Raw genomic sequence first — 14268 nt, 5'->3', positions numbered from 1 at the left:
TCCAATTCTGCAAAACAAACAGACCCTAAATGCATCACTTTCTGAGAGGAATTCAAATATGCAATAAGAATAGACTTTTAGTTTTTAAGAGTCACAACCCACGCATCCCCTTGTTGAAATAGTAAAATACAGAATATTTAAGGGCTAATAGTGTGCAATGTTGCCACTCGCCAACTCTCCTTAATTTTGTCAAACTCGACATGTGTTAAGTCCAGTTTATTTTGTTTCTTGGATCAATATGGAATGATTTTAGTTTAAAACACCTATTTTTGGTCATTACAAAAGGCATCTAAATATTTTTAAGATAAAAGACATTGCTGCTGTGACATTCACATTCAAATAAATAACTCAATGGTTGACAAAATTCAATTGTGTTCATTGTGATAAGATCAAATCAATCTTCAAGAAAATATAATGATTGTGAACATACGAGTAAAAAAAATGCATCTTAAAAACCAATATATTATCACTTTGCATTCAAATTCAAGTCTAAAACTTGGTGATTGGTCATTTCTATTCAAATGGGACCTGTGCTGAATACAACACTTGACAATGTGTATTTGAACATGACACTCTGAAGAATTACGAAATCACGATGCAGGTCTACACAAGAAGTAAAAATTTGAGGTACTTTAAAATGTTCCAATTGATGTTTTTTTTCCTTTACTAAATCTGCCCGTTAACAATTAAACATAAGTTATAAATCAACGGATCATTGCCTTAGCTTGATTTCAGTGCTAAGCACCCTGGAAGAATGAAACGTGTTAGTGAAAGAGAATAAAGGTTATAAGAGATAATGATCATTAGTTTTGCATGATTATATTACTTCCATCTTGGAAGAATAAAAAATGTTAGGAAAGAGACAATAAAGATTGCAATGGGCACGTGCTTTACAATAGAAACTCTAAGATGTCCAGCATTGCAAAGGAAAAATGTAAAACAGCATAATACAAGATGAGTACCCACAGGATTGGAACGGAAAAAAATAAAACAACAGCATAATACAAGATGAGTGCCCACAGGATTACCCCTATATGTTATTCCTTACATCCTCCTCTGACAAAGAAAGTCATGATGAGTGAAGGAAGGCTTGAAAATTTTGAAATTAATCATGCAATAATTGTCATCCTTGTAGAAAAAAATGGGTCAACTAGACACAGTCTTTCCAAATTTGGTTTTTAGTGCCAGCTTCCTTTCCCAGCATGATGTTATCTTTGACTTCAATTTTCATCCTTTTGTCAATTCAGAAAATATGGTTCATCTGGTGCAGCTAATATTGAGCGACCATTAAATTCATCTTGAAGGTAGAACTGTGGTAATAGGCACAAATGCATTGATAAGCAGACAAGGCAACCTGAATCCATTTATGAGTTTACTCAGCCTTATTTATGTAGCCCATCTGCACCTTGTATTGATACTCTTCTTTCCATGTAAAACAGTCGTTGAGCCATTCCCCGCTGTAACTACGCCGTTTGAAATCTCTCCTCCTGTTTGATCCATTAGTCTCAAAAACTGCAAAATAAAAATATTTCAATTGAGTCTCATCTGTGCACCTTTCTCAAAGCACATGACATCATGAACAGGATTCAACAAAAATGGATAATATTTAATCAAAAGGAGCAGAGATATAATGTTGTCTATTCCTGTTATGACTTCATACTTAAAGTACCTTCATTTAGACTGCAAGTTCTTGCACCAGTGAATATCTCATCAGGATCAATATACTGTTGACTGATGATGTGTGGAATCAAATGATCTTTCCTGTAATGAGAAAAAGTGTCAGAAAGCTACGAAAATCTATAGCCTTGTTGAAGAAAAAACATCCAAACAGAAACTTATGCTCGTCTACCTTGCCCATAGTGGTATGGGCTTCTCCGGATTTCCATCTTCATTATCCTCCTCATCTGAACCCTTATATGGCGATATTTCATAAGATTCAATATTGATGTTGGATTTTGATGATGGATGTGAACTTGCATTGCTGCCCAACAATGACTGCCCTTTTGTTTCGTGTGCATCTCTTGCACAACTAGTTGAACTGCTTGACACCTGTGATGCAGTATCACAAAGAAAGTTGGAAACATGTACCATAAGGGTCCCTATATAGACAGTCTCTGAGTATCTTGTATAAAAATTAAATTTTAGAATTTTTTTGTTAGTTGTCAACAATGAACATTATACAATTAGCTGATGGGCCGAAATGATGACTACAGGAACTGAATTGGTAAGTTGTAACAGTTTACCTTTCCAGCATATGTATTTTGGGCCTGAAGTGTTTTTTCATTTTGCTGGACTTCTTGCATGTGTTTTGCATCCTTTAATGCAAATTTGTTGGACTTAGCATCCTCCTCTATCTGCCGTCTGCGTTCAGCAGCTTCCCTTTCTTTCTCTATACGGCGCTGCTTCTTTGCATCTTCCTCCATCGCCTTCCTCTTACGCTCATAGTCATCCTGTTTCAATATGTGCAGTGTTATGCCCATAGCCATCCATCAATGATATCATCAATATGTGCAGTATTTAGCTAATATCATCATATGATTAAGTCCATTGATATGGGAAATATGTTCTGGTTACCATTCACATACCAGAGCTCGACGCCTTTGTTCCTTTGCTTCCTTCTCAGCACGAAGTTGTTCCTCAAGTTCCTTCTGCAGCTTCTGTGCTTCTTCCAAGCGCCTCCGCTTTTCCTCGCGGTCTTTCTTGTCCATCTCTTCTCGTTTCCTCTTATTCGCTGCAACCTCTGCTGCATTTTTTTTCCGATCTTCCTCTTTCTGTTTTTTCTCCTCCAATTTTCTCAACCTTTCTTTTTCCAATTTATTCTTCGTTTCTAAAGCTTTTCTCAACTTCAAATCAACACCAATCACAGAAGTGCCTGCCTGAGACTGAACTGGCTTTTTCCTTGCCATGTCACTTGATATTGATCTACTACTGGCACTACAGGCAATATTGGATTCTTCACCTTCTTTTTCCCCTCTGTCTACTTCTTCTTTTGACTTCTCAAAAAATTTCTTTTCATGCTCACCACGCCTGGCTAGCTCCTTCCTCATTTTGCGTTCTTGATCCCTTTTCTCTTCAAGCCGTTTCGCAACTTCAGCAGCCTCCAGAGCCTTCACTTTGATCTCTCTCTTTCCTGCAGGAATTAGATTGAATTTCAAACATTTTAAGAGCAACAATGTCATAAAGATGATGATGCTCTAACTCAAATCATCTTATGTGTAAAAGAATAAGAAGAAAAGAATTATTATCTTTATTTTTTTGGTGCTATTAGTTGATCGGTATCGAACTATTAATATTTGATACTGTAGAACAATCAAAAATGAATTTACCCAACCCATTTTCTAAATATCCATAATATTTCTTATGGTGATTGTAACCAATTTCAATGAAACATTGCACATAAGTAATTTTAGCTCATGGGTATATAACATTCAATATATAAGACAAGGCTGATATACACAGACACACATGCACATACATATGCATATATATAAGACTGTTGAAAACTGGACATATTGCATCCAGAAATGTTTCTAATTTTAAAGAATTTAATAAACAAAAAATCAAGATTCTTAAAAAAAGTAACAATCTTTATTAAAAGGTGCCAGAATTGGACATGGTGCACCCTGTAATATTCTTTAAGAATACATTCATGTTGGTATGATCTGGTATGTATTAGGGTAGAGTTTTAAAAGCAGTTTTTTGTCTTCATCAGCTCATTACACTTGGTCCCAGAGTCTGGGTGATATAGCTGTGATAAATGATAGAAGTTTGGAGTGATTTACCATGGAGTGGAGGAACCCAAATGAGAAGAGATGGTCAAGCCAGCATGCACATCAGTTCAGAATTTAAACACATTCATAAAGCTTTGAAATTTTCAAATTTCGGCATGAACAAATTAACGTTTGCTTTTAATGGGGTCTTGTCATGAAGAACTTAAATTGATTTGAAAGGGTTGGGAGTTGACTCTAGTAGATTTTCTTTTCATTTCGGTTTAAATTGTTCCTAGGTGAAAGCTGAAAATGTAGTCTATCCTATTTGGATCCACACAACAGCCAATTTATTGTTGCTTGAGGTGATTTCAATTTTGCAAGACCAGCAGATGAGGGTAAAAAAAGTCTTCATTAAAAGCTTTATAAGCTGATTAGGTCATTGGGGTCACTTTCAAATACACTTTACTTGCAGTTAGTCAAAGGGTGTTGATTATATTACAAAAATATAATGAAATAATGCAAAAATTATAGGTCAAAATGCAATGACAGTCAATAAAGCTCAAAGAGAGTGAAATGAATGTTTGAAAACAACGAATGAGGAGCGTTAAGGCAATGACACTGAGATCAAATAAAGTCATAACAGTGATAATGTTGTTATCACAGTCACGAGTCATGGAAGACTGTGAGCAGCAGTGGAGAAGGACAGCCAAATAATGAGAAAAAAAGTGATTTTCATAGTTACAAAATGAAGTGACAGTGTAAACAAAACTGAAAACAGTGATAAGTCACTGTTGAAGGACAGCAGTATCACATGAAGTTCAAAGCTCAATGAGAAAATGATTTCAAATAAGGGCATGTAAGTGATTCAAAGGAATCCCTGCTACACTGAGAGAAGTCAAAAAACAGATATGAGAAAAAACAAACTATTTTCTCAGAATCTGACAAGAATTTACCTGTCATAACTGATGCAGCTGCCTGTTTCTGCTGAACTGATGGAATAAATGATTTCACATTGCATAATATGTTGCTTGGTTTCTGACTATTCCTTGGTGAAATCTGGCTTGCAAAGCTGCTACCAGTTCTTACACTGGGTGTTTTTGAATCCTTCTTTCTGACTGATGAACCATATCTGTTTTGCAACTCACTTAGATTTTCCTTTACAGAAGCCTGCCCTCCAAGATTTGTAGAATTAAATTTGGGGCTCGCCAAAGCTTTCTTTTTTAACAAATCTGGCCTTTTTTCTGTGGAGTTGGTGACGATCCTTTTACGAAAACTTCCAGTTGGAGGAGTAGCTACGGGTGAATTATGTTTTGCTGAGTCTGTTAGAATATTCTTGGTACTGAGAACATTTTTCTTAGTCAATGAGCTAAATCCTTTTTGAGTTGTATTCATTGCAGTACGATAATCCATATTCTCATCCTCAATCAGGCTTTCCTCCTCAATAGGAAAACATCCAGTATGCTCTTGAACTTGCTTTGCAAACAAGTTGGAGTCTGTGTCCACGGAATTTGTGACAGTTCTGTCAAATAATATTCCCCTTGTAGGGGTCAATGAATCTGAATAATCAATCTCTGATGGATATCCCTTCCCCCAGCATTTGATGGAGTTTTCTGAGTGATCACTAGAGTCTGAGGAAAGATAAGCCCATCGCACATTTGATGGTGTGTATTTTCTACACTTCAACATTTGGTTTACTGGAGTGAATGAGCGAAGAGCATTGTAAAAATCTGTAGCTTCCTTATCCCTATTCACAAGGTTATCCATTTCTTGGCACTCTATAGGCTTTCCTGCTATTGTGCAAGTCTTCCCCATTTTGAATCTCTGTGACATTTCTATTTCATGTATGGACCCTAATATTGTGCTTGGAAAAAGATTGTCATGACTAGTTGAATCAACAGCATTTCTTGTTGAGGAAAACCTGTGGTAAGACTCCATCATGCCTTGCATCCCTGGAATGTCTCTGACACCTTCTGCAAGTCCATCATTTGTAACTTCACACTGACAATCTGCTCCCAAACTAGACTGCAGTCCAAATTGATTGGAAGGCTTCTTATTAACTGCAACTGACTCACTTAAACCATGCTGACCCAGTTCTGTAACCACATTTCTTTTCATTGAAGGTGTCCTTTCAATGGCACATTTGTCCATGCCACCTAGCCCCTTCTGGAAAGAGAACTCTGAAATAACATCATCTGAAGGTACAATCTTGGAGTCACCTTGTTGCCCACGAGCTTGAGGACTTATCAATTCAAAGCTGGATCCAAATGACTGAGATTTTGATGGTCTAGCATGTAGATCAGTTTTATCCGGTAAATAGGAAACAGAAGTGTAATTTGATGACATGTCATCCACTCGAAATTGAGGCAATCCTGTACAACTCAAAGAACCTTCCTTATTTTTGGCATAAGATGTGTATGGAGGAAAATTTCTACTGCAAACTTCATTTGTAGTCAGACTTTTTTGCTCTTCCAAATCTGTCAAACATGATATTCTAGGATATCCCAACTTCATAGATAGTTTGCCACCCTTGAAGTGCTCATTCAATAGGAGCCTTGCCATTTGTCGACATTCAATGTCTTTGGGGGATAGAATATCATCCCTCTTCATTTCAGAAAACAGCAAGCTTGCATTTTGTTGAGCTGGAAAAGCAACCAAACTTACTTTTTTGGGGGAAAATATAAGCATGTCATCATGTCTCTGCTCATTGTTTTCAACCATATCATATTGACCAACAACACCGAGTGTAGCACCCTCAACAGATAAGTTACAAACCTTTGAACATGACTCACTCCGCAACAATCCCAAGTGCCTGGCAGACCTAAAATCTTCTTGTGCAAGGGAACTCTGCTTCTGATATCCAGGCCAGGATTTATTTTGCAGCTTCTGAACTTGATCTTCTTTCCAGGGAATCATGTTCCTAGAAAACAATTTGTCTTGAGTTGATGGAATTCCATCTTTAAAATCTAAAGGTGAATTTCTAGAGGCATCACACAAAATTTCTTTCTTCCTAATACCAGTTTGAACTTGACAGAAACTTCTAAGATCAGAATCAAATGTCTCCACCTTCCCTGGAAAAACCACTGATTTAAGAGAAAGACAGGATTCATCATGTTTTTCAGCCCCAAACTCTGTAACTTCTACCATCTGAGATGTCAGATCCTCCTCTTCTTCTGATGGAACCTTGACACTTGTATCCATTGAAGATGTTCGCCTTCCCTTTCGGAAAGTTAAACTGCCTTCTTCACATTCATCCGTACCATGATTCAGAGTGTTTCTCACTGCAATGCAATCACTCCAAACTGGCTCAATTGTGTTTCCATAAGAACCCTCTATACCACTGGTCTTTACTGAATGAATAGACAAATCCTCTGTAACACCTGGAAAACTCTGGCAAGAGAAATGCAAAGCTGCTGCAGATGGACTTGTTTCAAGTTCCCTTTCTGCGGACTGCTTACCTGCATCATTTTCAAAGGAGGATGATCTTATCGCAGATGTTTTCTGAAAAGCATCATGACTAATTGGAGTTTCAGTATCTTCATCCCCTGCTGATTCCTCCATTGCAACTTCCAGACTACGTGATCCTTCTTTGTGAGAACAATAGTTTTGGTCTTGGTTACCTTGTGAATAGAGCATGTCAGATGGCTTACACAATCTTGGAAACTTGATAAACGGCATTTCCTTCTTTAATGAAAATTCTTCCCTCCCTTCCATAGCATTATGTGCTTGTTTTATGCTAATAAGCAGCTTACTGTCACTAATTGTTTCTTTCACTAAAACACTTCTGCAGCGATCTAATCCCACACTTCGGCTCCTCAAATTATATTTTGGATAAGTTATACAGCATTGAGATGTCGGCATCTCTGGTAGCATAGAGACATTTCTGACTGAACCTGAATCTACTTGTGTAATATCACTGAATGCTCTAATTTCAAGTGGGTGCAAGTTATCCTGAAGTTGATTCGGGATCTGCATTTCTGGAGATGCTATGTGTGAGATTTGTCCGTTTTCAATAATATTTGAAGTATCCCGCAGCTGAATAGTTTCTATGGCACATAAGGCTTCTGATTGTTTTGCATATTTCATGTCAGCACAGTTTCCACAGTAAGGCCTTGGGGAAGGCCATTCTTCTGCAAATTCCTGATCTATCATTGGTGTGTCTTTCTGCGGGATTTTATTATGATCCATGTCAATACAACCCTCAAAGACTGGATCCAAAGAATTCAGTTTCACCTCTGCTGTCACTATTTCTTCTCCATGACCAGCATTTTCTCTTATATCAAAAACTTCCAATTGAATCATGACAGGTGCTGCTGAATCATCTTCATTTTGTTGAAGGGTCATCACAGGACTTGAGGAAGGCCAACCTCCTGTACATCCTTGAATTATTTTTGTTGTCTGTTCTTGTAGGATACTCATACAATTCATATCATTAGAATCCTCACAGACAGGTTTCAAGGAATTCTGTTTCATCTCTACAGCCATCATTTCTTCTCTGTGAGAAGCATTATCTCCTATAGCATTAATTTCCAACTGGGTCAGGACAGGTTCCACCGAAGGTGATGATGTATTCACTTCAATCAGTGGTCCTGTAATTAAATCAGATGACGGGTAGACAGCTTGAGAGGTTGAGGTCATCTGTGGCGGTGATGAACTGCAATAAGTTTGAGCTGCAATATTGGATTTTGTCTTCCTCACTCGTGATATTGACTCACCTTTAAGATATATCTCATTGATCTCAGAAGATGACTTGCCTCTGTCTCTTGTTTGTGATGCCACTACTACAACAGGAGAAGGAAAGGAAGTGAGGCTTACTCTGGCGCCTGTTTGTGATGGAACTGCTTTCACAGGAGAAATCAACGGAGATGACTGGCATGTCCCTCCTGTTTGTGATACGACCACAATGACAGGAGAAGGCAGTAGAGATGTTTTGGCCGGCCCTCTTGCTTGTGATAGGACCGCAGTGCCAGGACAAGGCAATGGAGATGAGCTGTCTCTGTTTCCTGTATGCAGTGAGGCCGCCATTTGGGGACATGCTGATGGAGACACCGCGGCAGCCACATCCATAGGCTCCTCAGAAACTTCAACCTCAGCCTGCAAATTGCGCCTGGCACGGGTAATCCTCGTGGCCTGTGGCTTCTCTTTTGACTCCATGGCCTTTCTCTTGCCACTCTCCTTCTTTGCACTGAGAATCACCTGGCATTGCCTTGCCTTGGACCGTGTAATCCTTCCAATAGCAGGCACTGCTGCCACATCACTCTTCTTTTTCTTCTCCTTAGCCCCTACTCTCCCTCTTCCTCTCCCTCTCCCTCTCCCTCTCCCTCTTCCTCTACCACCCCTGTGGACTACATTGGCGTCTCCGTTTTCTTCTTCTCCGCCTCCTTCTCCCCCTTCTCTCTTCTCGTCCCATCTGTCCATGTGGCCATTTTGCGAATTCTCTCTGGCAGATCTTCTCCCTCCAACCCTGCAGTTATCCTCACCATGACAAGTATCACTCTCTTTTTCTTCTTGTTTTTCCAATTCTTCAAATCCGTCCACGAAGGCATGTGGCGAATCTAACTTTCCCTCCTTCTGGGCATCCACACAGTGCCCTTTGTCCACCACTGGCTCGTCTCCAGCAATTTTCGGTCCACCGTCTACATTCTTTTCAAAACTCTCTAAACCCTTTTCAAGCCTACGTCTCTTAGCAGCAACCTGATAACCTGCAGGCCGATCCGCCGAGGATGAACCCCGCTTTGTGCAGAAATAACCCCCATACGCCTCGGAAAACAGTCCATTTACTGCCCCATATAATAATTTAAAAATAAAAAACAAAGATTGAAATTTATTCACAGCCAAAAGAAAGAGTAGAAAAGAACAAATACAGAAAAAACCCTAGCTAAGGCAGAATTGTTTATACATACAGCTGAAGCTATTTCTGGAATCTCTGTGCTGTGAGGTCTTAGCAGCTGCTCCTGAATTGATGACCAGAGAGGGCGGAGGATCAATTCCTTTGAGGAAACAGATGGAAATTAAGGCCTCCTTGTAGAGTCTCTGGTGGGATTCGAACTCTCGAACAACCTCATTTTTCAAATCAAATATTCTTTGCAGCACAATTTCTTCAAAGGTAAAGGGCACCTCCATGAAGAACGTTTTTGGCAACAATACCGCTGATATTTACTGCTCCAGAACTTCAAAAAACCTTTTCAAGAAATCTATTTCGAGCGTATTCCGCAGTCGATTCATTTCATTCCACTGCAATCACATCTCTTCCGAACCTTGTGTGAAACAATTTGGGTGCGTTGTCTCTGAGATTTATAAACTACAACTTCTGACAAAATCCTGATAACTTGTGCTTCGAATCTACCATTTCAGCGTTCGGCGAGGAATTTGGCTATACACCAGTTACTTGGCATATAATACGCTCCAAATAGATTTCAAATTATTTAACCGTTGGGGAGAAGATCGCAGGCGAATCCTAGTCGTTAGACCTAGTTTTGTTTTTAAACATTACCACCATAATATATATTTCTAATAAAATTGAATATTTATTATTAATTAGTTCATGTTATTCATTATGTATAATATCTTAGCAATTTAATTTTCATTGGATTAGTTTTATAATTTCTTAAAATTAGAAAATAAGTCTAAGTTTATATTTCTTTAGTAATTGTAAAGGATTGTGGAGTATTTATTATGTTGAGTTGGTGAGAGGTGCAAAGTTAATCTTAACATTTCTTATTCATGTATCTATGAAGGATTTCAATCTTTGTGGATGTTGAAAACAAGAAACATACTAACATTCCACCAATAAATATCTTACAATAGGAATGATAATCTAAAAGTTGATGAAACAAATATAGATGAGGCATCTATTTTGTATTTATAGAATCCTCAAAAATTTAGTACTTTGTGGATAATGAAATCAAGAAACATGTACCATTATCTTCGCAAATTATAGTCTACTTGGTACAACCTTAAATTACAAATGTAAATTTCATAATTATAATTATAACCAATTTTGTACTTACAACTTTTGAGATCATATCTCATGCCACACATATGTACATGTTGTTAATGCATGGAGTTTATTTTAGATGTAGAGGATGGAGAATTGGTGCATCAACCATTTAAGCATAAATCTCTCATGTATTTCATATCTTTCTTCTTCATTGTTTTTAGGTTATTAATTTTAATAGTTTAAATGAATTATAATTTAATAATTGTTTAGAATAGGCCAATAAAATTATATAGCTATTCTTTATAAATAGTAAGTTTGATAACTTAAAATTAGCTAGATAATAACAAAGGTCTTTTAATAAAAATATACTAGCTTTATTTACCAAATGACTTATATGACAAGCTAGTTTTTAGAGGTCAATTAGCATTAGAAGAATATCAAAGAGAGAGAAATCTATCTACATTATTAATATTGAATTAAACGAAAGAAATCTTAGGAAAGGCTAGAGATAAGATGAAAACTAAAATGTGGATTGTCAAGATCATGGCTAGAATGTACGAGGAAATATTATAAGAAACTAAAAAAGAAATTGTAGAAGTGTTGGATGAAATTGATTACAATGGTACACATCTGTACCTAAGTAGGTATAACCATTAGAGAAAAAACAATGAATTCCTAAGGAATCAGAGGATGTACACCAATTTTTTAGTACTATTAAGTTACCAAACTTCTTTGTTTTTGGAGTTCCAATTACACTTGATACATCACATGAAGAACATGAAAAAGAAAAAGAATATTTGATGGGTAATTTCATCTCAAATGATGAAATACAATATATTGTGCTTGAGGCTACCAATGAGGTTGAGGATATTTGTGATGAGAAACAAGAAGAGGAGAATAAAAAGAAGAAAGCAAAAGAAGACATAATGACAAAAGAGGAAATATGAATTGTGATCAATAAAGGTAAACCTTCATCAATCACAATAGACACGGTTCAACAAGGTGAAATTTTATCTGCCACACCATCAGAATAGATCATAGTAACTCATGTTGATCATATCAATAAGGATGACATCACAATTAGAGAAGATGTTGAGACCAAAAAAATAGAGAGCATAATAGAGTCTCCAACTTCATCAAGCATCGAGACATTATTGTAAAGTGACTTGATTAAAGTCATTGCTAGTGTGGATTAAGTTAATAATGTGGAATCTTATGATGAAGATGCCTTAATAAAAATTTCAATAATGTCATTTGCTAAAGCCAAGCACCAATTAGAGAAGAAATTGGAAATGAACACAAGGATTCTTAGTAAATCATTGGATAGATTAGACAAGCGCTACCTTGGAATACCTATTCAAATGGCATTCCAAGGTAAAAATAATATGGGCAAGATAGACATGGTTCTTAAAGAGTTTGATGCACATTTCACTTCATTGGAGTAGTTTGCTAAGGCAGAAACATAATATGATTACATGATAGAGAAATTATGTAAGGTGTGTGACTCAATAGCCAATGATGTAAATGTAATTGATGAAAACATTAAGGGCATTAATGGGTATATTGATGAGGGAAATGAACTACACAATATTTGTGTAAATTCAGTCAATCAAGTACAAGATGTAGATAAAGGAATCAAAGAGGAAGAAGATAAGTTAGAAAAGACTGCAATTTTTTCTAGGAAAACTAATCAAAGTATTATAGAATTTGACAAGATTGAAAGTATAACATTTAATAATATCAGTATGACACAAAGAGAAAGATACAAGGTCATACAAATATTTTCACTTTTGCAAAGTTTACTCACACCAAAACTAGACATCGCAAGAGTTAGATCTATTGGAGACATCAAAGAAATGTTGTGAAGTATTCAAACCAACAAACCTACAAGTTTTTTAGATAGTAGCTAATGTAATTAGTACTGAAATTCAAGTTGTAGATAACTTTAAAAAATCATGGGACATATATTTTGCATCCCTCAAGGAAAATTTTGCAGAGGTGTTAAGGTTTGTATGTTTGGTTGGACAATTCTTTTGTGTAAATAATTGTTTTTGGATTCCCACCTTTGCCATTGACGTTAACTAAGGAGGAATAGAAGAGTATAAGGGAATATTGTATAGATAAAATTTTGGAGATAAGTTATATTTTGGCACTAACACTTATTCATTTTTTGCCAAGTGCCACCATCAATGTCGAAGGGGGAGATTGTTGGCAAGTGCTTAAGTACGAAGAATCATATATTATCATTGATGGCTACTGAGATATCTAGAATGATTGCTTGACTTAAGATTCAAGTTTGGACAATTGTTTGGTATGGAATTTTTCTAAGTACTCTATAGGTAACAATGAACACTCATAATAATTTTTTTAGTGAGCTTAGTAGGATAATTAGTAATGGCCATAATTTTGGGTAATGATAATATATGTTCACTTATGTCCAGATACTGGTTTTGGATGGAGAGTGTGTTGACTAGTTAATATCATAGTATTTAGAATATGTTTGTGTTGGGGATCATTGTGTGTGATGATAACAGTAGAAATTCTTGTGAATCTCCATTTGGAAAAGTTGATAATACTAATGCAAGGTTTCATGGGATTTTTTTTAACTGCTTGGATAACTCAATTAAAGACCAATTTGTTTCTATTCACATGAAGACCTTTTTTTGGTTCATGACTTGTATTTCTGCAAAAAACTATGAAAATAACATGTGTAGCAAAACAAATTTTATATTTTCTAATTTTTCAATGAATGCAATTTAACATGTAAATAATTATAAATTCTTAATTCAATATATTCTAGTAAATAAATTACAAATGAGGGTAGGGTAACAAGAATTAAGCACATTATATAAAAATTAAAACCTAATAGACATAAACCATAGTGACAATGGGTTTGTAAATTAAATCTTCTAGGAAAATGGGGGAAACCAACAAAATTGAGAGCAACCCAACCATAATCTCAAATGTACAATCATCAATGGATGTCTTCAAGCTTGGATGAATTTTTGCATCTCATCAATGATGAGATTATGTGTCTTGCACACATTGCACAATATTGGTTATATTCTATTATTTCATTTATTATGTAATGTTGAGCCTAGAAGCACCTAGATGGACATGCAACATGTAGAGATCCCCATAGAATATTCTTGATGGTTTGTATTGACATATTGTGATAATATTTGATGTAATTATTTATATTGGGGAAGGGTAGTTGTTGATGTGAGAAATGTTAGGATTAACATTAGAGAGAAATAACACTTACATGCAAATATAACCAGTATCAAAAAATAATAGATCACATAGAAGGGAACACAAGACACAAAGATTTAATGTGGTTCACCCAATCCCTGGGCTACATCCACCAACAAGAAGTCCAATATTATTATTATCTAGTGATTACAATCTGCAATCCCTTACAACTCAATATTGCTATAAGAAGCTACAATATCACCAATACATTGTGAAATCCCAAATCCTAAGCCATTTTATACAAGCTTTTACCACTTACAAAATTAGGGCTAGATTAAGTCGTCCAATAGGAAAATAGCAACTGACATCTTTTACAATATAAGGCCATTTTTGTTTAAACCCCCATAGGGCATTTCCTCTCTACCCCAC

General features: G+C 36.3%; 1 protein-coding gene across 1 annotated transcript; it reads right to left on the bottom strand.

Annotated features, from left to right (window-relative positions):
• Window positions 1-797: 797 nt before the first annotated feature.
• LOC149567255 (uncharacterized) lies at window positions 798-10072 on the bottom strand. The gene is made up of 7 exons (XM_089820427.1): window positions 9611-10072; window positions 4664-9487; window positions 2586-3130; window positions 2244-2450; window positions 1850-2049; window positions 1670-1761; window positions 798-1512 (listed from the first exon to the last, which is right to left on the bottom strand). Exons 1-7 carry the CDS (start codon window positions 9828-9830, stop codon window positions 1373-1375), a joined length of 6228 nt encoding a protein of 2075 aa, XP_089676553.1. The 5' UTR covers window positions 9831-10072; the 3' UTR covers window positions 798-1372.
• Window positions 10073-14268: the final 4196 nt, after the last annotated feature.

This window comes from Cupressus sempervirens, chromosome 3, assembly GCF_028749045.1.
Source record: "Cupressus sempervirens isolate cs-2001-9-10 chromosome 3, ASM2874904v1, whole genome shotgun sequence".
NCBI lineage: Eukaryota > Viridiplantae > Streptophyta > Pinopsida > Cupressales > Cupressaceae > Cupressus > Cupressus sempervirens.
This window is presented reverse-complemented; position numbering and strand designations above follow the sequence as displayed.

What these genes read in the sequence shown, in the direction of transcription:
- LOC149567255 (XM_089820427.1), bottom strand. Translation starts at nt 9,830, where the DNA reads ATGGAGGTGCCCTTTACCTTTGAAGAAATTGTGCTGCAAAGAATATTT. An exon ending in AACAAAGGCGTCGAGCTCTG is followed by an intron (nt 2,451 to 2,585) that starts GTATGTGAATGG and finishes ATATTGAAACAG; the next exon opens with GATGACTATGAGCGTAAGAG. An exon ending in CCCATACCACTATGGGCAAG is followed by an intron (nt 1,762 to 1,849) that starts GTAGACGAGCAT and finishes TTCTCATTACAG; the next exon opens with GAAAGATCATTTGATTCCAC.